We start from the raw sequence: 23,979 nt of genomic DNA, 5'->3' as shown, positions 1-23,979 counted from the left end.
ATCTGAGAAGGTGTGGAAGTTGATAGGCCAGCAAGATTCGATAGAAACCAAGCATAATCTGACTCATATACTGCACTATCATGGCCAGTTTCTACAGTAAACAGCCATCCAGCATGGCCAGCCAGCAACTTATCAGTTGGAGATACCTGGGCTACTCTATCATAAAATAGCTAATCTTCCATCACTTTGGCCAGTCATATGACATTTGGATTCCCCATATCATATCCTTGTGAGGAGAGGAATTGTAGAATGGATGAAGGGGAAGTCAACATATTGGATCCCCCGATCCCATTTTCGATTCCAAATATCACTTTTTAGATGGACTATGGGATCCTGAACAGTAGCCTCCCCCTTCTCCCTCTTGCTTCTTGTCTTCAGACCTTCCTACCTGTGCTGTGCAGTTGCAGGACATCCAGACAGGCTCTTAAAGACAAAGTCACAAGCACGGTGTTCGAGAAAATTCAGCAAGAGATATAGATTCAGGACTTAGAATTTAGTCATGATCAATTCAAGAATAAATCGCAAGATCCATGTTAACTAATTATGGAGTTCTTGACCAGTTTGTGTCAAGAATAATACACAGAACATTAGGCAAGACAACTGAGCAATTCAAGAAAATTCATTGAATTGGAGAATGATGTTACAATGTTTCAAGATACTTCTTCAGATGACATTACCCTGCACAAGCTGTTCAATCTCTCTCCAGCTCCCCAACATCCTTTGAGCCAGGAGGATTTGTAGAACCACAAGAAGATAGGTGCCAACAAGGGGGCTGACAACCAAGTAATAACATCCAACCTCCAGTCATCAACATGAATGTGGCTTCGCAGCACGAGAAGACAAGAGCGCATCCATATTGCTATAGATTTGAGAAATTGGTAAGAGCTTTCCATTGAATATACCAACCCAAGATGTCATATATAAGAGTTCTGTACAATAAACAGTTTTCTTTCTGTTCCATAAGGAAATTGAAAACTACCCAAGTACCCACCTATTTAGAACCACCACCTTCTGAAGACAAAAATTTTAAGAGAAAAGCGAGGCCTAAGATCTTTCTGTTCTGTACTCCAAAATCAATCTTTCAATGATCCAATAAAGCCTTCTTCTTCACTAACATCTACAAAATCGACCGGATTCAGCTTTCTCAACGTTCATTGAGTAATCTGAATGCCGGCACAGCAATGTCATGGCATGGGGCCGGTCAGGAGGTTCTCAGAAAACTAGAATGGTTCGTATCATGCACAGTGGGGGGTTCAGTGAGTCACGAAGAAGTTGAAGTCATCGTGGTGAACTTTAAGCTGACTCAGCCAGCAGTTTGCAGCCTCGTGGAGGGAGGCAATTTTTTCATTATCTCCACTTTCAGGATTTGCCCAAAGGTTTCCCCGTGCTCTGGAGGTGGTGAGGCCGAAAGGGTGAAGAGAGATGCGGTTGCTCTTCTCCTCAGATATACTTCCATTCCTCCAAGCTCCAGTGTGAGACAAACTTTTTACGGTGCTCCTCTGCATATGATCTGCAAGAGCATCACAGGAAAATGGTCAATTAAGAAAATGAAGCTTGGTAAGATTTTGAACACAAGTATATATAAGATGAGAACCATAGAAAGAAAGGATAACCTTCCAATATACATGTTGCATTCAGTTCTCATAACACAGCTGACCGAAAGTGGATAAATTCCTAAGATACAAATGTCCAACTGAATGTTGGATTTGGATCCAAACCTGCCTGACGCACAGACTGAACAACTATTGGCAAGGCTTGTCATTAGAAACAGCAATATGATATTGTAAACATAACTATGCCTCCAGGAAAAAAAAAAATATAAACATAAGAAAAAGATAGTTACTGAATCAGAAAAATACTTGGTTGGAGTTATCTTAGAATTGGTTAATGCATAGCTGATAGTCATGACATGATAAAGAGAATATACAACTAAAACCCAACCTGTCACATGTGAGGGCACTGAGGTTGGGAACAGTCGCTATGTTTGGAGAGAATTTTCTAGATCTTTCTGAGTATAGAAAGCAAAGTTTCCATATTAATATATATTGTATTTATTAAGAACCACACGGTGCTATATCATGTTGTTTACCACTAGATACCACTTTAGTATAAGCTTCATAATTTTATTGTCAGATGATAAAGGTTATGAGTTAAATTTTGTCAACTATATCTTCTGCTAAGCTTTCAAATGCATATAGTAAAATGAAAAAAGAAAATCAAATAGGTAGACTATGACAGATAAGAATACATAAAAGAAAGAAAAAATCCCTACAGATTAACTGATCAGAGGTCTTGATATCAAGAATAAATTATCATTTAGGCAAGTCAGCTCGGAAAATGGATATGTTTAATACTCATAACAAATTGAATTGTTATTCTAAACTATAAATCTCAAACATATACAGGATGATGCTAAACTTAATCATAAAGCTTCCTTCGAGAAGCATTTATATGCCTATTGAAGCAAACTCAGATTGGACATTGAACTGCATCAGTCTTTTATCGAAAAGAAGAAGAAAAAGAAAAGGGACATCGGTCTGAGACTCAACCACCATACACCACAATTATCATATGCAACAGAGAAATATCTTTTAGTACTGAATAGTATTATTCCATACATTAAGTAGCACTCATTTAGTCGTATGAAGCTATCCAACATATGGATCCAAAGACCATAATGTTTCTGGTTCTTACTGCTTATGCACACATACCATGAATGACAGAGATATGGTCTCCATACTAAAAATGCACATTAATGGTGGAATTCTTTTTGGTCATTAATTTTTGGAGTATTCAGTTTCACAAGAATCTCACCATCTTGTCCATAAAACCATGCATGTAATGCAACATGTAGCTATCCATCGTCCTTCAATGCAGTCTAGCAAATGCTAATCCCTGCTCATAATTCTTCCATCCATAACCATGAACTATAAACTCTAACAAGAATTTTTTTTAACTTACTCATTGACTTAATACTTGGAAAGTGTGTTAACTGGTAAATATAAAATAGATGTAAAAAAGAGTGCACTACACAATTATCTTATACAAGGTAGGTTAATGATATGAGTGTGGAATCTTTGTGCTGCAAAATTTGCAATTCTCGCATGCCAGTGCAGTACCATGTCATACTGTCCATATTATATTGGTAAGGTACTAATTGGAGACCTTAAACCTTCATAAAAGCCTAACTTACAAAAAGAATATTTTATTCCACCTTTTACATCCAATATTATAATCGTAATTCTTCCCATCTTGGCATATTACCTTTCTCCGACCTCTTCTTTTCATTGGGTCCTCATGTCATCATTTTAATGAACTACGAAGCAATTAAGTTCTACCATGTTTTATGGATTATCTGGATCATGGTCCCACTCGTTGAAGCAATTATCTAATTCACAATTGTGGGTTGCAAGAATCCAAAAGCAAGGAATCAGAGGACAATAGAGATGGCAGGCCTGCTCTTTGTCTATATATTTTGTCATATCTGAACACTAACACTCTGCAGAGTTGCCAATGCAAATTAATCTTGCATTTAAGATGTGGCTTCCATAAATATTGATAATGTTCGAGTAAAAAAAACATAATAGAGAGATTTTTAGTGGATAAGTATATGGAAACTAGCTAATTGAAGAGGGAGACTATTATTGAGTTACAACTATCCAACAACATTAGGGAGGATAGTAGTTTTATATGCAATAGGAATGCAACAAGATTCCTAGACCCTTAGTAAGCATACAGTAAGATGTTTAACCCAGAATAAAAAACCAACTCACATTAAAGGCCAACTCCAAGAATCCACTGACCTATCAAATTGGTTGATAGTTTTAATCCAACAACAGAGTCATTCACTTGGAATGTTTAAACAATTAGCAACAACACCCCCCCCCCCAAAAAAAAAAAACAGGGAGAAGGATTTTAGCCTAAGTAAAATGGTTGTTCCTATCTATAGGATGGATGAAACAAATTATCATTAAAATTCTTGCAAAATCCTTGTGCATTAAAATAGTAAGGGATCAAGTAGAGATAACAACAGGTTGAGTTCCACATGCTTTCTGTTGCTGGTGGTCCAAACCGAGAACGATTGACACAGCGGTGTGAACGGGGTTCCGTCTGAGTTGTCTTGGTTAGTGTTGGTTACGCTCCACCTTCCACCGGAAAACCTGCGAGCAAGCCTCGCACCACCACTGGGGTAGTGGGGGCCCTCCGACGATCAAGTCAGAGGAGATTGGAGGAGAAGGAGAGATAATAATCGCAAGCAAGAGAGTGCTCTGGAAGATATTGCTTACCCCCCCCTTCTCCCCCCAGCCGCATATATACCTGGCTGGGGGGTCTCTGAGGGGGGTTTGTCATCGTGGGCGCGGCGGAGTGGCCACTGACATGGCTGTTACAGGGCGTCGTGGAGCAGCGCTGGGTACGGCCATGACAGGGCGTAGTGGAGTTCCGCTTTGTACGGCTGATACAGGAGATCGTGGAACAGCATCGGATACAGCCGTTGCAGGGAGTAGTGGAGCAGGAGGCCTCGGCGTGCCTCTGGGAAGCAGCCTGTCGTTATCAAGAGATCTCCGACTCGGGGTCGGAGTGCTGGATCAGGGGGCAGCCGACCCGGGGTCGGGCTGCGGTGCTGAGGATATCCGACTTGGGGTCGGATTGCTAGATTAAGGGGCAGCCGACTCGGGGTCGGGCCGCGAAGCCGAAGATGTCCGACTCGGGGCCGGACTGCTGGATCGAAGGGCAGCCGACTCGAGGTCGGGCCGCGAAGCCGAAGATATCCGACTCGGGGTCGGATTGCTGGATCAAAGGACAGCCGTAGTCTTCATGGGCGCGCGTGCCGGTCACGTGGAGCATGGCGGCTTAGTTCCCCCGTAACAGTAGCCCCCCACTTCCGAGCCTGTAACCAGAAGGGGAACGGGTGAAGGGAGTGATGCTTCGAGATTGCCGCCATCCCTCGGAGAGGCGCGCACGCTTCGAGCTCCCTGCCTTCTTTATGGCGTATGGCGGTTGTTGCTGACCTGGCAGTCTGAGGATTTCGGCGGACATCCTTCCTTAATGGTGTCGATTTGCCTTTGGGGCGCGAGCGACCCTTCGGCGGCCAGGCGTCCTCTGGCGTCATCGAGGCATCACCCGCCTTTCCGCCTATTTAACCGGGGGCCCTCCCCCGTCCGTCTTCCTCTTTTTTTCTTTTTAACTCTTGGCGGCGTCTTGCCGACTCCTGACTCTCGAAGTTCTTCCGGCCCTAAGCCAGGCATCCGAGGGTTAGGCCTCAGGAAATTCTTCCGGCGCTAAGCCAGGCATCCGAGGGTTAGGCCTCAGAAAATTCTTCCGGCGCTAAGCCAGGCATCCGAGGGTTAGGCCTCAGGAAATTCTTCCGGCACTAAGCCAGGCATCCGAGGGTTAGGCCTCAGGAAATTCTTCCGGCACTAAGCCAGGCATCCGAGAGTTAGTTAGGCCTCAGGAAATTCTTCCGGCGCTAAGCCAGGCATCCGAGGGTTAGGCCTCAGGAAATTCTTCCGGCGCTAAGCCAGGCATCCGAGGGTTAGGCCTCAGGAAATTCTTCCGGCGCTAAGCCAGGCATCCGAGGGTTAGGCCTCAGGAAATTCTTCCGGCGCTAAGCCAGGCATCCGAGGGTTAGGCCTCAGGAAATTCTTCCGGCGCTAAGCCAGGCATCCGAGGGTTAGGCCTCAGGAAATTCTTCCGGTACTAAGCCAGGCATCCGAGGGTTAGGCCTCAGAAAATTCTTCCGGCGCTAAGCCAGGCATCCGAGGGTTAGGCCTTAGGGAATTCTTCCGGTACTAAGCCAGGCATCCGAGGGTTAGGCCTCAGAAAATTCCGCTCGTTGGTCGGCCAAAGCTGGCGCAAGCCGAGGCGACCGGTCGGGGCTTCAGGCTAGTCTGGTCCCGGGATGGTCATCGGGTTAGCCTGGCATCCGAGGACCGAGCCTCGGGAGATTCCGCTCGTTGGTCGGCCAAGGCTGGCGCAAGCCGAGGCGACCGGTCGGGGCTTCAGGCTAGTCTGCTCCCGGGATGGTCATCGGGTTAGCCTGGCATCCGAGGACCGAGCCTCGGGAGATTCCGCTCGTTGGTCGGCCAAGGCTGGCGCAAGCCGAGGCGACCGGTCGGGGCTTCAGGCTAGTCTGCTCCCGGGATGGTCATCGGGTTAGCCTGGCATCCGAGGGCCGAGCCTCGGGAGATTCCGCTCGTTGGTCGGCCAAGGCTGGCGCAAGCCGAGGCGACCGGTCGGGGCTTCAGGCTAGTCTGCTCCCGGGATGGTCATCGGGTTAGCCTGGCATCCGAGGGCCGAGCCTCGGGAGATTCCGCTCGTTGGTCGGCCAAGGCTGGCGCAAGCCGAGGCGACCGGTCGGGGCTTCAGGCTAGTCTGCTCCCGGGATGATCATCGGGTTAGCCTGGCATCCGAGGGCCGAGCCTCGGGAGATTCCGCTCGTTGGTCGGCCAAGGCTGGCGCAAGCCGAGGCGACCGGTCGGGGCTTCAGGCTAGTCTGCTCCCGGGATGATCATCGGGTTAGCCTGGCATCCGAGGGCCGTGCCTCGGGAAATTCCGCTCGTTGGCCATGCGCCTGTCGCTTGCAGCCCGACGGGGTTTCTCCGTGGCCAGCTGCGATCGTGTTTCTCCTCTTCTCCAAGCGTTGCCTGGGGAACACCAGAAGGGCATTAAACGCTAATTGATGCGTTACCTGGGAAATCGGATCGCCAGTTGCTGCTTGCGAGGAGTGTCAGTTAAGCGGCCGCGATGCGCGCGTTCTTCGAGGCGGATGCGGCCTGGGCGCGGGCGGAGATACGTGGACCTAGGGGTACAGGGCACCCGGAGTGTCCTGCACAAAAAATGTGATTAAGGAGAATGACGCTTAGGAAATCGCGGGAAGATACGCCTTGAGAGTCGGATCGGCTCCGGATTCAATGCGCCCGCATTTATTGGAGCCACCCGTATCGGAACGACCGGGGGGCCGCAGTTTGGCTATAAATATAGGTGCAGGTGCGATGGAGCCTGCCAAGCCGGAGCTGTTCAAGTTGCCATGGATCGTGGACCTTCTCTCTGGCGCATGGCTGAGAGACTCCTGCCGAAGGAACGGGAGGCGCGCCCCTCGCGACTTCAGCCAACTAGCCGTTTCATCTGGGATCAGCAAGGAGGGTCTCCCCGGCGGAACTCCGCTCTAGGCGTTTCATCCGGGATCACATCTCCCCTCCTTGAAGTTCAGCCTCCCGATTGAGCTCTGCACCAGGCGCCTGATCCGGGACCGCGCCTCCATATGCTCTTCCCCCTCGTATTCCTTCTCTCCCCTAACACTGGGGAGGACCGGAATATCCCTTGGAGGTGGCGTTTCTCTGGAGGCAGCGGGAGCTTCGTCGGCGGCGGCTCCTCATCCTCTTCATGGGGCGTGGATGGCGCCTCCGGTTGGAGGCAGTGTGGACTTCTCCTTCGTCCACTTCTTCATCCGCGCCGGCTCTTCGTCTCTTTCGTGAGACGCCGATGGCGCCTCCGGTTGGAAGCACCCACTTCCGACGGGATTGCAACCGCTTCAGATGGAGGTTTCGGGATCCCAGATCTTCAGCTCCTCGGAGTCTCCACCTCTTCTTTACTTTCTTTACACCCTAATTCCCCCCTGGGAATTCCTTGTAATCACACGAGCACGCCGTTGTAACCAGAAATTATTGAAATGCAAAGCGTTATACATTTTTGAACTGTCTTTCTGGCATCGTCGTTCTACTGGTAATACATCCGCAGGTTAGCGGAATTCCAGCTCCTTAGAATTTCTCGACCATCTAGGGCCTCCAACTGGTAGGAGCCAGGTCGGTTTACCCAGCGAACCTTATATGGGCCTTCCCAATTTGGCGCCAGCTTCCCACCTTCCGCAGGTCGAGATGCTTTAGCTCGCCTTAGCACCAGATCTCCGATTCTGAAAAGCTTCGGTCGGACCTTGGAGTTGTAATATCGGGCCACCCTCCGCTGATACATCGCCATCCGAACCTGCGCCATTTCCCTCGCTTCTTCCAAGAGATCCAGGTTCCCTCGGAGTTGTTCCGAATTGGCCTCGGGTCGGTGCGCGGCCACCCGAGGTGAGGGGAGTCCGAGCTCCACGGGGACAACGGCTTCCGTGCCATAGGTTAGGCTGAAAGGCGTCTCCCCGGTAGGGGTCCGATGCGTGGTCCGATACGCCCAAAGGACATTCTCGAGTTCTTCGACCCAAGCTTGCCCCGTCCGACCGATTCGCGCTTTGATTCCTTGGAGGATTGTCCGATTCGTGACCTCGGCCTCGCCGTTGGTTTGGGGATGCGACACAGATGTGAACCGATGCTCGATCCCGAACTCCTCGCAGAAGTCACGGAAATGCTTGTTGTCGAACTGTCGCCCATTATCCGAGATGAGGACCCGAGGTACCCCAAATCGGACAATGATGTTCTTCTTCACGAACTTCCGGACTTGCACCTCCGTGATAGTGGCCAGCGGCTCTGCCTCCACCCACTTGGTGAAGTAGTCGATTGCAACAATCAAAAATTTCCGCTGAGCTGAAGCGACGGGGAATGGTCCGAGGATATCCATTCCCCACTGGGCGAAGGGCCAGGGTGCAGTGATTGGCGCCAAGGGGACAGAAGGGACTCTCTGGACGTTGGCGTGGCGCTGGCAGGCGTCACATTTCCGCACATGATCCTTTGAGTCCTCCAACAAGGTAGGCCAATAATAGCCTTGCCTCATGATCTTATGCGCCAAGGACCTAGCCCCCAGGTGCGATCCGCAGATGCCTTCGTGGACTTCGCTGAGGGCGTAGGCCGCTTCCGAGGGGCGGAGGCACCTTAAGAGGGGGGCGGTGAACGAGGTCCGATACAGCCTCCCTTCATAGAGTACGTAGTGGGCGGACTTCATGACGAGTCGCCGAGCTTGATCTTCGTCCTCTGGGAGGATTCCTTCGGCGAGGTAGGCGACGAGCGGGTCCATCCAAGATGGCTCCGGATCAATCGCCATCACCGCTCCGGCCTCGCCGATGCTCGGGGCATCCAGGGTCTCCAGGTAGATCGCCCTCGACAAGTTGTGCGCGTCTGCGCCCACCAAGCGGGACAGCCTGTCGGCCCTGGCATTTTCGCTTCTTGGGACCTGCTGAATGTCAACACTGCCGAGGTCGGGAATGAGTGCTTGCACCTTCCAGACATAGCTCTGCATGGTCGGGCTCCGAGCCTCGAACTCCCCTCGGACCTGCCCGACCACCAGCTGGGAGTCGGTGAAGACCTTCAAACGCCGGATGCCGAGCTCCTTGGTGAGTTTGAGTCCTGTGACTAGGGCCTCGTATTCCGCCTCGTTGTTGGTCACTGGAAATCCGAACCTCAAGGCATACTCAGCTATCACTCCATCGGGACTGGTAAGGACCAGCCCGGCCCCTCCACCTTCGGGATTCGACGACCCATCAATGTGAAGCGTCCAGATTGGGAGGTCGAGGCTGGGTGTTTCCGGCGGCCTAGGTTCCGCCTCCTGCACAGTGCACTCAGCGAGGAAGTCCGCGAGCACCTGGGCCTTGATGGCGGGTCGGGGCTGGTAGCGGATGTCGAACTCACCAAGTTCTACTGCCCACTTCACCAGCCGTCCTGCATTCTCAGGATTGCTGAGGATCTGCCGCAGTGGTTGATCGGTCAAGAGGGTGACGGGATGAGCCTGGAAATAGGGGCGAAGCCTCCTGGCCGCGGTGAGCAGCGCGAAGGCGATCTTTTCCGCCTTCGTATACCGCGTCTCGGCATCCCGTAGGACCCGGCTGATGTAGTACACAGGCTTCTGGAGCTTTGCCTCTTCCCGAACCAGTACTGCGCTGACTGCGGTTGGGGAGACCGCCAGATAGAGGTAGAGCATCTCCCCCTCTTGCGGCTTGGACAGCAGGGGAGGAGACGCCAAGTACTCCTTGAGTTGGTCGAATGCCACTTGACATTCGGCCGTCCAAAGGAAGTCTTTCGGGCGCTTCAACACCTTGAAGAACGGTTGGCAGCGTTCGGCCGATTTTGCCACAAATCGTCCGAGCGCGGCGACCCTTCCAGCGAGCTCCTGAACCTCCTTCACTTTGGTCGGAGGGGACATATCTTGGATGGCCTTGATTTTGTCAGGGTTGGCTTCGATCCCCCGCTGGTTGACAATGAAACCGAGGAACCTCCCGGCCGAAGCGCCAAAGGCGCACTTCGCTGGGTTCAGCTTCATGCGAAACTTCCGCAGGGTGGCAAAAGTCTCCTCCAGATCCGCGATGTGCTGGTCGGCATGGCGGCTCTTCACCAGCATATCGTCCACGTACACCTCCATGTTCCGGCCGATTTGCCCTTTGAAGATTTTGTTGACGAGGCGCTGGTAAGTGGCGCCAGCATTCTTCAGACCAAAGGGCATTACCTTGTAACAGTACAGCCCCCGGTCTGTTATAAAGGCAGTTTTCTCCTCGTCCTGTGGAGCCATCATTATTTGGTTGTAGCCGGAGAAGGCGTCCATGAAAGACAGCAGCTGATATCCGGAAGTCGCGTCGACCAGTTGGTCTATCCGTGGAAGCGGAAAGCTATCCTTGGGGCACGCCTTGTTCAGGTCGGTGTAGTCGACGCACATCCTCCACTTCCCGCTCGCCTTCCGGACAAGTACGACATTTGCCAGCCATTCGGGGTAGCTGACCTCCCTTATGAATCCTGCCTCCAAGAGCTTGTCTACCTCCTGGTCGACCACTCGGATCCGATCCGGGGCACAGTGTCTCTTCTTCTGCTTTACTGGTCGGTGGGTTGGGTCGACGTTGAGGGCGTGAGAAATGACCTCCGGGTCGATCCCAGGTACATCGGCCGCCGACCAGGCAAATACATCAGCATTGGCTCGGAGGAATTCCACTAACCTGAGTCGAGCTTCCGAGTCGAGGTTGGCACCGACCCGGACCGTACGGTCCGGGCGACCCTCCTCAAGGGGAACTTCGATCACACCCTCGGCCGGCTCCCCGTGCCGCAAAGCCACCTCGTCTCTGGCGTCAAGGGACTCGACGCTTAGGGCCTCCACGGGCTTCTTCCCTTTGAGAGTTGCTAGAAAACATTGCCGTGCGGTCGGTTGGTCACCTCGGACCTCTCCAATCCCGGCCGCCGTGGGGAACCGCATTAGCAAATGGTATGTAGAGACTACCGCGCGAAGGGCGTTCAGTCCGGGTCGTCCGAGGATAGCGTTGTAGGCCGAGGGAACACGGACGACCAAGAACCCGAGCCGCACCGTGGCTTCTGCGGGTGCAACGCCCGCAGTCACAGGCAGCTCAACGACACCTTCGGCCGAGATAGCGTCTCCAGTGAATCCTATGAGCGGGGTGGATGTTTTGTGCAACACTTGTCGGGACAAGCTCATCTTTTGGAAGGCCTCGTAAAACAAAATATCAGCTGAGCTTCCACTATCTACAAGAACACGCCTTACATCATAGTTCGCCATAGTGAGGGAGATCACCATGGCATCATCATGGGGGGTCTGAACCCCCTTTACATCCTCATCACAAAAAGTGATTATATTTCCGACCCGCTGCCTCTTCGCGACGGCCACCCCTGATGCTTCCACCGAGCCCCCTGCATTCCTCACAGGCCGAGAGCAGCCCCCAGTGATGGTGTGGATCACGCCCGCGACGGGTCGATTCTGCTCCCGAGGCTCCTGAGGGGCCGGGTCGGCCGGGCGCGAGTCTGCGGGGGGACGTCGGTCGTTTACATATCGACCGAGACGCCCTCGGCGGATGAGAGCCTCGATCTCGTCCCGAAGCTGGAAGCAGTCTTCGGTGTCGTGGCCGTGGTCTCGGTGGTACTCACAGTACGCTCGAGAGGGCCTCCTCCCAGGGATTTTCTTCATCTGCCTCGGGACCGGGAGGTTCTCCCGCCCCTTGACCTCCATAAGGATCTGGGCCCGGGGGACCAGGAGTGGGGTGTACCGGTTGAAGCGTCGGTGCGGAGAACGAGGGCGTGGGGCGCCGTGGTTCCTCGCCGGTGACGGGCTTCTGCGCCGATGTTGAGGCGTCGGGCTCCTCCTCTGGGGTGCCTCTTTTCGCCTTTTCTTTCCGAGCTTTAGAGGGGCCTCGGCGGCCTCCTTGTTCCGGTGGGCGGCTGCCTCCTCGGCGTCTGCATACTGGTTCGCCCGAGACAACAGCTCCGGGAAGCTCCGCGGCAGGCGTTTGTCCAGGGAGAAGGTGAGTCTGCCCTTCCGGAAGCCACGCTTCAGGGCTGAGAGAGCCACCTCCTGGCTCAGGTTCCGGACCTCCAATGTAGCCTTGTTGAAGCGGGTAAGGTAATCCCGCAGGCTTTCTCCCTCGTTTTGCCGGACATCAAAGAGGGAGTCGGAAACCAATCGCCGCCGGCTACTGACGGCGAAATGGCTGATGAAGAGGCGAGTGAACTGGTCAAAGGACTGGATAGAGTCAGCCTCCAGGCCGGCGAACCACGCCCTGGCTGGGCCACGGAGGGTCGCCGGGAAGGCCTTGCAGAGGAGGGGATCTGATGCTCCATGGAGGAGCATAAGAGTCCTGAAACTCTCCACGTGATCCCGCGGGTCCGCCGCCCCGTCATAGGGCTCGATCGCCGGCATTTTGAATCCCGGCGGATTTGGGGTCCGCAGGATCCTCGAGGCAAGCGCCGGTTGGGAGGAGATCTCCAAGTCGGCGAAGAGATCTTTGGAGTGGCCCTTCAGGACCTGGAGTTGTCTGTGGAGATCGTTCACCCGCCGGTCCAGGGAGCGCGACCGGTGGGTGGGAGACAAGGAGCGGCGCGAGGGGGACCGACTGGAGTGCGGGCCCCTCGAGGACTGGGGGGTCGGAGAACGCGCCCGGGTCCGCCTCTCGTACCCCGCGCAGCTTCGATGAGAAGGTCCTGGCAGAATGGACCGTGCTCGAGAACCTTCCTCGCGCCGGCGCTCCTCCCCATGAGAGAGGAAGGAGCGCGGGTTGAGGAAGACAGGTGAGCGCTCGGGGGGCAGCGGCTCCTGGGCCCGCTGTGGCGCTCGAGACATCACACCCTGCAGGTTCTGCACTACCTCCGCGAGGGTGCGAACCTGCTGGGCTAACTGGTCGAACTGAGCGGCTTCGACCATCTGAATGGGGGGTGGAATGGTGGAGTGTTGCTGAGAATGTGTTGGAGACGCAGCGGCCTCCCGGCCGGAGGCGCGAGAGGCCCCGTGACCGGAGGCATTGGAAGCTCCACGACCACCTCGCCGTGCCATTACGATCGCTCTGAGATCAGTCCCTTCCTCTAGCGCCAACTGTTGCTGGTGGTCCAAACCGAGAACGATTGACACAGCGGTGTGAACGGGGTTCCGTCTGAGTTGTCTTGGTTAGTGTTGGTTACGCTCCACCTTCCACCGGGAAACCTGCGAGCAAGCCTCGCACCACCACTGGGGTAGTGGGGGCCCTCCGACGATCAAGTCAGAGGAGATTGGAGGAGAAGGAGAGATAATAATCGCAAGCAAGAGAGTGCTCTGGAAGATATTGCTTACCCCCCCTTCTCCCCCCAGCCGCATATATACCTGGCTGGGGGGTCTCTGAGGGGGGTTTGTCATCGTGGGCGCGGCGGAGTGGCCACTGACATGGCCGTTACAGGGCGTCGTGGAGCAGCGCTGGGTACGGCCATGACAGGGCGTAGTGGAGTTCCGCTTTGTACGGCTGATACAGGAGATCGTGGAACAGCATCGGATACAGCCGTTGCAGGGAGTAGTGGAGCAGGAGGCCTCGGCGTGCCTCTGGGAAGCAGCCTGTCGTTATCAAGAGATCTCCGACTCGGGGTCGGAGTGCTGGATCAGGGGGCAGCCGACCCGGGGTCGGGCTGCGGTGCTGAGGATATCCGACTTGGGGTCGGATTGCTAGATTAAGGGGCAGCCGACTCGGGGTCGGGCCGCGAAGCCGAAGATGTCCGACTCGGGGCCGGACTGCTGGATCGAAGGGCAGCCGACTCGAGGTCGGGCCGCGAAGCCGAAGATATCCGACTCGGGGTCGGATTGCTGGATCAAAGGACAGCCGTAGTCTTCATGGGCGCGCGTGCCGGTCACGTGGAGCATGGCGGCTTAGTTCCCCCGTAACACTTTCTTTTATTGTACTTCATTATATTTTTCTCACCAAGGAAAGTTTAAGTGTTAATTAATCGCAATACCTTGATCTCCTTTCTATTGAATTCAGAAAGGAAGCTTTCCTCATAAAACTTCTTCACATAATGAAGTCTCTTCATTACCAATAAAGAGAACATCTCATTTAGGAAAGCAAGGGCTTAATCTTTGGTATTGGGGCTTGCTTTGAATTTCTGATCTGGGGCTAGGACGGTAATGATATGGACTAGCACAAACAGTTTGGAGAGATCCACGGCCTCAAAGGTGTCCCAAGACCCAGTCTATCTCCGGTTCAATATAGTAACTTTGAGATGGAATATGTCCTTAATCATTGTTGGAAAGTCTTAGGTTGCTCTTAAGGTCTGATTTGAAATCTATCAAATGATTCTTATGTAGAACTAGTTATGCAAAAAACAAAGGGTTTATTAACTAAAAGGAAAACAAAAAAAATATCACCATTATCTAGACCTCTTCCCATCAAAAAGAGATTTATGTGGAGTATAAGTATAAGATAATAAGGAGAAGAACAGAATGGGAAGAAGAACAGAGTCGAAAACGTTTCAGTCAGTGGATTATAATATTTTCCCGTTACACCGTTCTCGTTCACAGTATTCTATTTAAATATGTTACAGAGTTTGTTTTGATAAGAAGAGGAAACAGAATTGGTTATTAGGTGGGATTGGATAAAGCCTGCCGTTGTGGTTCCGATGGCAGATGACGATGGCTCCCACGATATGAGGAACCGAGATCTTCAACACGCCCCCGCAAACTCAATGGGAGAGGGCGGACGTTGAGTTTGGAGCGCAGACATTGGAAACGAACCGTGGAGAGAGGCTTAGTCAGAGCATCGGCAAGCTGATCGCGGCTGGAGAGGAACCGCACGAGAAGTTGGCGTTGAGCAACTTTCTCTCGAACAAAATGAAAATCCAACTCAATGTGCTTGGTGCGAGCATGACAAACGGGATTGGAGGATAGGTAGGTGGCTCCAATATTATCGCACCAGATCGTCGGAACTGGTAGCTTGGTGAGTCCCAACTCATGGAGCAAGTAGCCAAGCCATTGAAGTTCAGCAGAACCATTGGCCAGAGCTTTATACTCTGCTTCAGTAGAGCTGCGGGCAACAGTAGCTTGCTTCTTACAACTCCAAGAAATGAGATTAGTGCCAAGATAGATGCAATATGCACTGATAGAGCGACGATCATCCTTATCACCAGCCCAATCAGCATCGGTGAAGGCGTGCAACTGAAGTGATGAACACGGTGAAATAAGGAGGCCAAAGGAGATGGAGGACTTCAAGTACCGAAGGATCCGTTTGACAGCTTGCCAATGAGATTGCAATGGGCGATGCATATATTTGCAAACGGAATGGACAGAGAAAGCAATATCAGGCCGAGTAATGGAGAGATACTGGAGTCCCCCAACAATGCTGCGATATAGGAGCGGATCATCAAAGGGAGTGCCATCATAGGCCGAGAGAGAACAACTGGAGGCCATTGGTGTCAAGCAAGGCTTAGCCAGGTCCATGCGGCTTCGACGAAGAAGGTCAGCAATGTACTGACGCTGAGAAAGAAAGAGACCAGAGGTAGTACGGAGGACCTCAACACCAAGAAAGAACCCGAGGTCCCCAAGATCCTTAACTGCAAACTCGGTCCGTAGAGAAGAAAGAAGAGAGGAGACCATGTCAGGATTGGAACCAGTGATGAGAATATCATCAACGTAGATTAAAACACAGAGCAGCCCAGTAGTGCGGCGAAGAATGAACAAGGAAGCATCCGCGGTAGAGGCAACAAACCCAAGGATCTTCCCAGTAATGAAAGCATCTTCCCAGTAATGCAATGGAAGAGAGGCCCTAGCTAAGAGAGAGAGGCCCATCTCAACGATCTGGCGATGACGCCGCTCGACAGATCCCATTTGATGATGAGAATGAGGGCAAGCTAGGCGATGTTGGATACCACAAGAAGCAAAATAGCGATGTAAGCGTCGGTATTCACCTCCCCAATCAGTTTGGATAGCCTTAATTTTCCGAGTGAACTGTCGCTCAACAAGTGATTGAAAACGGTAAAAAATATTCTCAACAACAGACCGCAGTTTAATAGGAAAAAGCCAGATATATTTGGTGCAATCATCAACAAAACTAACATAATAGCGAGAGCCAGTTGTAGAGAGGACAGAAGAAGGTCCCCAGACATCACTGAAGATGAGATCCAAAGGTTCCAAAGATTTATGCACTGATTTTTTAAAAGGTAAACAATGGCTCTTAGCCATCTGACACTCACTACAAACACGAGGAGCAGTATTTGAAGACACCAGGCGGGGAACTCGGGAGAGAATCCGACGAACAGTGGGGTAGGCAGCATGACCAAGTCGGCGATGCCAATCATGGAAGGAAACACGAACACCAGCGAACGCCCATTTTGTTGGGAAGCTTGATGAGGAGGAGAAGCAGTACAGACCATTACGCAGAGGACCGCGATGCAGGATGTTCCCCAAGCAATCCTTAATCAGGAAATAAGAAGCATGAAATTCAAAAGAAACATTATTGTCCTTAGCAAACTGTTGAACGGACAGTAGATTCTTCTGAATATCAGGAACTAAAAGGATTTTATCAAGAAGGAAGGAGGTACGGGATGTGGAAAGAGTAGAAGAACCAATACGAGAGAGATGCAAACCTGCACCATTGCCGACCTGAATCTGATCATCCCCAGAATACTCATCATTACGGATAGTGAGGTTGTTCATGTCCGCAGTAAAATGATGTGTGGCACCTGTATCCGGATGCCAATCAGGGGAAGAAGAACTGTTAGATGCTGCAACCATCGCATGGGCCGAGTTCTGCACATTGGGAGGAGAAGAAGAAACACCCTGCAGTGAAGGGTCAAAACGACGATAGCATTGTAACGCACTGTGACCGAGTTTATTGCAAATTTGGCAGACAGGACGAGAGGAATGACTGTGTCCTGCAGAGGCATACTGGGACGCAGGAAAATGACCACCATTTCCACGGTTGTTGCCACGCCCTCGAGAGCGATAGAAATGATTGTTGCCACGACGACTTCCGTTGCCAGAGCCACGAAACAGAGAGGAGGAATGCCGAGTAGCAACGTGTGCAGATGGTTCAATAACATCAGCAAGAGAAGAGGGCTGATTTTGGTGTATGAGGCGGGATTCATGAGCGAGAAGATGACAATAGAGCTCCTCAAGGGATGGTGGATCAAGCCGAGTTGTAACAGATGTAACAAACGGATCGTAGTCCGATCCAAGACCAGCAAGTAAATAGCTTTGAAGGTCATCAGTGCTTAACGAGTGACCGGCCGAAGCAAGTTCATCGGAGATTTTCTTCAGGTTGAGGAAGTAATCAGTGATAGAGAGATTACCTTTCTTCAAGCTTGCCAACCGGGTGCGCAACTGCACAACTCGTGTGCGAGAATGTGAAGCAAAACTCCTCTCCAAGGCTTGCCAGACTTCATGGGAGGTGGTATAGCCAATGATTTGGGCAAGAATACCTTCTGAAAGAGAGGACATAAGGGTGCTCAGGATAAGTTGATCCTGTTTGACCCATTGATAAAAGGCAGGATTGGGAATCTGAGAACTCTCTGCCTCATCATGTGAAGACGAAAGTAGCCAAGGGGATGGTGCCTCGATCGATCCATCGAGGAAACCGAACACATCTTGTCCCCGGAAGTATGGAACCATTTGAGCCTTCCAAAGGAGAAAATTATCTCGGGTAAGCTTCACTGTAAGCATATGAGGGATTGCTGTGAAGGGTGGGTAAGCGACAGTTTCAGTAGAGGCTGCGGAAGGAGATTGCCCGGTGATCGACATCAAGACGTTTGCCAATAAAGCTCTGATACCATATAAGATAATAAGGAGAAGAACAGAATGGGAAGAAGAACAGAGTCGAAAACGTTTCAGTCAGTGGATTATAATATTTTCCCGTTACACCGTTCTCGTTCACAGTATTCTATTTAAATAGGTTACAGAGTTTGTTTTGATAAGAAGAGGAAACAGAATTGGTTATTAGGTGGGATTGGATAAAGCCTGCCGTTGTGGTTCCGATGGCAGATGACGATGGCTCCCACGATATGAGGAACCGAGATCTTCAACATGGAGCAAAACTTTTATTCAAGAAGACTCCCCGGAAGGAGTTAGAACTTTTGTTGCCAATTTCGAGCTTTTTATGCTGACTGGATGCCAACTTGGCTTTCAACCTCTAAGAGTTGGTGCAATATTTTTGGCCAAGGTCGCTTTAGGCAATATAGGGACCTACCATGTAACCTAGGATAATGAGTACGTGACCAACATTACAAGTTGCAATTAAAAGAAAATGACAAGTTTTGGTATTTGAAACCATATTAATCTCAAAGGCATAGTTTGGAAATGGAGTTTGAGATAAAAGAATTATACTAGGGATACATTATTAAAGAGTTGCACATAGATCCTCGACAAGTTGGCCAAAGGCTATAAAATCAGGGATATGTGGTTCCATAGGTTAAACAGGGCATCCTGATTCTTTAATTCCACTTTATATTTTGAATAGGGGTGGCAATGCTTCACCATTTGATCCATTTAACTTGTTTCAACCCATTGTAGATTGGGTTAGATCACCTCCTTAATAAAATGGTCAAGTTTAGCTCTGGATTTTTAACCTATTTAATAAATAAGTTTGATTTGGGTTGATAGATTTTTGAACTATCGTGTATCCAACCTGACCTATATTTGATCCGACCCGACCTGATTACCAACTTTAATTTTGAAATGGCTAGAATACCCATATATTAGGAAAAAAGTAACTTCAAAATCAAGGGCTTCTTTTTCCTCTTAAACAAAAGCAAGCATACCACTATTTTTACTATGGTACCATGCAATCATTGAGTGGGGATAAGAAAGCTTTAGGCAAAAGAGGACTATCCCATTTTAATTGGAAAGTAGTTATACCTATTGAGAATAAGATAAATTATTCTATAATTCTTTATTCCTTTTCAAAAATAGGTCTAGAGCATCTTTACATGCAAAACCATAAAGTTGAATAGAGTCTAGATATTTAAAAGACTAGAAGATCATGCTATAAGATATATTAGAAAACAATTTTACAGCATCGATGTTGGTGCCTAGACTAGAACCCTACTAGTATGGTATGAATCAATAGGGCATTGCACATTATTGACACACATTTTGTCGAGTGTTGTTCTACGTTGATATGGAGGATAATTTGATATACTTGGAAATCTAGCATAAGGGTTGACCACTATATGCACTTTACTAGTTCAATCCCTTATAGCCGAATAGGTGAATAATGGTACTTCACTCCTTGCCAAAAAATCCTAGTTATATGTGGAAGTCATACCTTCGCCCATATATTGTCAAGGGTAAAGTAATGCGTCTTGCTTTTACTATCATAGGCCACGATATGGGTCCATGGCAATCACTGGTTGTTAAGGTACATACGCACCATGGTACCTACCATGCTAACACAAAGCATGAGCTAATCATCAATAAGCACCAACAAGGAAGAAAAGGCTGCACAATCACTTTTAAGCTTAGTACCACGTTGTACAAAGCACTATTTTCCTAAGCATGTACCCCTCTAAGAATAAGTAATGAGAGGTTTTGCTTCAATTCGTGTCAAGTATAATATGTGTATTATACCAGCTAGAATAAGCCAAAATGCTTAGCTCCTTATGTTCATGACTTAAATATTACATGCTTGATAAGTCAAGAACATCACCAATAAAAGCATGAGTTTTACTCCTATCATTTGGACTTAATTATCGGTTCATAATCATTAACCAAAAATATGGTTAATCAAATTACAACATATCACCATATAATGGTCTTATAATTCCAAAAAATAAGGCCCACTTAGTGTTATTTTTTTGTTCTTTGTTTTTTGATGGTGTACCCACTTAGTATTTTATGACAAAGAAACATGTGATTGATAACAACAAGAAGAGGAAAAGACAGGCAAGGAAATGGTTTCAAGCACATAATCTAATATGAGCAACCAAATTATGATTTTTTAGAGGTTCAGCGCTATATAGAAAAGCCTAATTCTTGGTTCTAAAGTAGTTTGACATCTCAGTTTTTGGTTTCAATTTTGATCGTTACGACAAGAAAAACAGAAAAAAAAGAGATATCTTTACAACAAAAAAGTAGAAAGAATCACTAAAAATATGAAATCTGCAGAAATTTAAAAAAAAACAAGTTAGTGCATCTTTAACATGTTTACTTGATGTCATACCAAACTGGTAGTTAGCATTCAGATAATATTATAATAATGATCACACCGAGCTGCATATATATCCATAAAAATAGTGAAAAGAAAATTTTTTTGCTACCATGTAAATGCAATTATATATAGTAAGTAAGAAATATGTAGTGTTAATGCATTTATAGGTCTCATTTTCTTTCCTATGTATCATAGGATCCATGTACTCCGACCAAAACCATGTATTTTGTAAAAAAAGTTAATTTGGAAACAAAATAAAACAGGACCTAGATCCAAGTAACCCATCTAAGCATCTTGTTTCCTCTGGAAAAAAAATCTGTTTTTGATGATGTTGTGTATCCATATGATGAGAAATAGCATAGCAACAAGATTTAAGCTCTAATCACTTGCTGCAAGTTAATTAAGTTCAAATATTTTTTGGTCCCACAACTGACCACTCAACAACAAGGATTACAATTGGGTCATGTTCCATCCTCAACTGATCTGGCTGGATAAGATGCCTACAATGACCACTAAATAAATTTCACAAAGAATTCTTGAAGAGGAAAAGATCTAAGCAAGAGATACAGTGAAGTCTAACTGAGATAAATGTACTTCAAGCAGTCAGACCTGAGTATATAAGAAGCCCAAGATGATCAATGAGCAGATTTCAGAAAGAAATCTTGAAGAGGAAAACAGCAATAGGAGTTGGAAAGCTGGATAATGTAAGCAAGTGACATTCTCCTATCAAGCTATGGCTCCAAACTAGAGTCTGAGAAATTCTGAGTCAAGAAAGGCTGGCAAAACATATTTAGAGTTATGAAAAAAGAATTAACAAGGTCATGAGAAGATCGATGCATCTATGAGATTCCATGAAACACAGCTGCATACCTTGATATGGTAAGGTGAGACCATGATAGGTCAGGAAGCACGCCGACAGGTCCTTCACATTTTGCCTGCGGGGGATTTGATAAATAGGATACCTAATTGATAATAGAAAACAATGAGAGTAGAAATTAGAATAAACTTGAAATGTTCAAATCTACTTCCCTATAGAAGAGAAGAACAGAGAAACAAATAAACAGAATGCTTAGTATTTCCGCAAAATAAACAATTCTTCTGAAAGTTCGAACTAAATCATCGTAGGCTACGGAGTAACTTAACAAAATCCAATCTGGGTGCTATTTTCATATGTCAATCCCACTCATGGATTTCCAATGAACAGAATAATAATACAAGATAACATGATTGTTTCAAATCAGAAAACATAGGAGCAATGCAGAACATAAGCCTACCAGGCGACCGACATCCAGCTAGCAGGTGAAAGCTCCGTGCTCTTGAAAGACATGAGGCCCGGATAGATATTGGCCAATTCCTGGACCTAACATACCGGACAATCAGAAAGCTGAACACAGAAACAAAGAGAAAATCATCCGCCAAAGAACAGGAGCACAGAATGTACCTTTTCTAAGAGAGGCGGCCTCCCATAAGGGGAGGCATTCTCAATGAACTGGAAGTAAAGGTACCCCCATTTGTCTTGAGCTTGTCGGGTACCTTCGACGTCGGAGCTTGTATCCGCAGCAGAACGCCGCGGATTGACCAGCTTCTTATAGGCAGTCCCATTGCTCCAGCAGTTGCTTAAACCATTCCTATTTCCAGCAGAACATGCAACCAAAGCTTGGTTAGGGATCTGATTACATGGAAGCAATGCAGAACATCAGCATTCAATTGTTAGGACTCAATGAAGGACCTCGATGCAGCGTGGGACTTGCTGGTGTATATCTGGATCGCCGATAGGGACGGCACAAAGAACTGGTCCACTTTGTCTCCACCGGGGAGGAGGACCTCAACGCCGGCACCATAGGCACTCCACTCAGTGTACTGGTTCCAAAGGTCTCTGAGGTTGAAAAATTCCACAGTATCCCTCCCTGCAGGGAGCCAGAGGTTATCCCAATCTTGGAAGGACCACTGCATTAACAGCATATATATTTCTTATGAGGATTATTTTCCAAACATATAAAGAAAATATGTATCAGCCTGTAAGGAAAGCAATAGGCTTTGAACAGAAATACAGAATTGCCGGAAAAGGAAATAAATATAAGTACATGTAGGAATTCAAAATCTAGATAATAAAGGAAAGTGGCTTTCTTAAAGTAGGAAAGTCTAATCTCAAAAGGAAAATCTAATAGATAACAGAAGAGAAAATAACTATGTTGCCTAAATTAACAGATATCCACATGTACACATCTGTTCATGTATCTAGTTTCCATCAATGATGACAAAAAAAAAAAAATAAAATCTTGAGGACCCTAACTAGGTGGGTCTCCATAGAAGGAAAATTTGAATTTGTATGGGATCCCAACAAACTCCAAAGGATCCCCAACTAAACAAAATTCCTAAAAAATGATCCAAAATTCCGCCCATCAATCATCTGGCGTCCATATCCATCCCAAAACGCATATTCCATTAAGAAATCAAAGCATGGATGCACCAATGAGAAAAATTAGTAGTACAAAGGGAAAAGAGAACACTTCGTAAAAAATTAATCTTTTCAATGTTGGATCTACGAAGCTAGAGTAGAAAAAGTAGTAGAAGAGGATGGTCTTCAAAGCCATGAGTGATCAGCATTGAGATCGATAAACGAACATGAGTAAAATAACAAAACACACCAGAAAAAGAAGAAAGAAAAGGAGGGAGAGGGGGGGAAAAAAAGGGGGGGGACTTTGAGAGCAGAGAGAGGACCTTAGGGAGGTTGTGAGTCAGCACGGACGGCGTCGTGGAGTTGATGAAGGACAGGAGGTTGGAGTCTCCCTGTCGCGAGGTTGAAGCCATCTCGATGCCTTCCTTGCTTTTTCTTTTTAATAGTATTCTATTACTGTCGCTGTCCCTCCTTCCTTTCTAACATAAACTTTTCAACTAGTACCACCTATAAAAATCAAATCTTTTCACCAAAACTCAAAAGAAAAGTATAAAAGAAACGAAGAACAGAGGAGGACGAGGAAGAAGAGGAACGGTAGAATATATACCAGAGGTGGAGAAGACGAAGAGGACGAGGAAGAAGAGGAGAACGGGAAGAAGAGATCGGGTGGGAGACGGCCGCGCGCTCTCGCTCTCGCTCTCTCTCTCTCTCTCTCTCTCTCTCTCTCTCTCTCTCTCGTTCTTGGGAAGGGAAAGGAAAGCAGAGATTAGAGGGCGTAAAATACTGACTCACCCGCAGATTGGCCTTAAATTATGACTCATCAAGATGACTCCGTGAAGAACATCCACAAGGAACCAAATTTGGAAGGATATGACTTCGCTCCATCAATGCCCGATCCCCCACCCCACCCCACCCCACCCCCTCTCTCTTTCTCTCTCTTCCCTCAGGAACTACCCGTTGTTATAACACCAGAAAGCAAAGCGGAAGAAGATGCTGACAGAGATGGAAAAAGAGGAAGGGAATTGAATGCAGGGGAGGGGGGAAGGGACAGGGAGAAGGGATGACACTTGGAAGGGACTTCTCGTGCTAATGCAACGCTTCTAGTTCTTACTTTGTCCTCTTTGACACCCCCGGCTGTCGCTGAAATCTCCTTTTGGATTCTTTCCTCCCTTTCCCCGCCCCCGGATGAGAGAGAGAGAGAGAGAGAGAGAGAGAGGAGCAGGGTGTGATGGCCGGGACGGGAAAAGAAAAAGGGGAGGTTTTTTTGTCTGCGTGCGGGAGCTCGCTTCGCCGC

The 23,979-nt window shown here is 48.6% G+C and overlaps 1 protein-coding gene across 7 annotated transcripts; it reads right to left on the bottom strand.

Moving 5' to 3' along the window:
• Window positions 1-470: 470 nt before the first annotated feature.
• LOC103714801 (uncharacterized) lies at window positions 471-23,979 on the bottom strand. 7 transcript variants are annotated; one of them, XR_016399755.1, is made up of 8 exons: window positions 23,293-23,432; window positions 23,009-23,192; window positions 22,017-22,234; window positions 21,729-21,915; window positions 21,562-21,647; window positions 21,158-21,249; window positions 20,897-21,063; window positions 471-1,510 (listed from the first exon to the last, which is right to left on the bottom strand). XR_016399755.1 is itself a non-coding variant. In XM_088717726.2 (8 exons), exons 2-8 carry the CDS (start codon window positions 23,096-23,098, stop codon window positions 1,441-1,443), a joined length of 852 nt encoding a protein of 283 aa, XP_088573852.2. In that variant the 5' UTR covers window positions 23,099-23,192; window positions 23,293-23,432; the 3' UTR covers window positions 896-1,440. The 7 variants fall into 7 exon arrangements, 5 of the variants coding, with proteins under 5 accessions (XP_008800439.3, XP_088573852.2, XP_088573850.2 ...); XR_605274.5 differs by lacking the exon at window positions 20,897-21,063 and adding an exon at window positions 1,614-1,742 and having other exon boundaries at window positions 602-1,510; window positions 23,293-23,979; XM_088717726.2 differs by lacking the exon at window positions 20,897-21,063 and adding an exon at window positions 1,614-1,722 and having other exon boundaries at window positions 896-1,510.

Source organism: Phoenix dactylifera, chromosome 3 (genome assembly GCF_051530095.1).
Source record: "Phoenix dactylifera cultivar Ajwa chromosome 3, Ajwa_hap1_PhDact_Kaust_v1.1, whole genome shotgun sequence".
Classification (NCBI taxonomy): domain Eukaryota; kingdom Viridiplantae; phylum Streptophyta; class Magnoliopsida; order Arecales; family Arecaceae; genus Phoenix; species Phoenix dactylifera.
The sequence above is the reverse complement of the archived record's forward strand: the minus strand, read 5'-3'. Positions and strand labels throughout refer to the sequence as shown.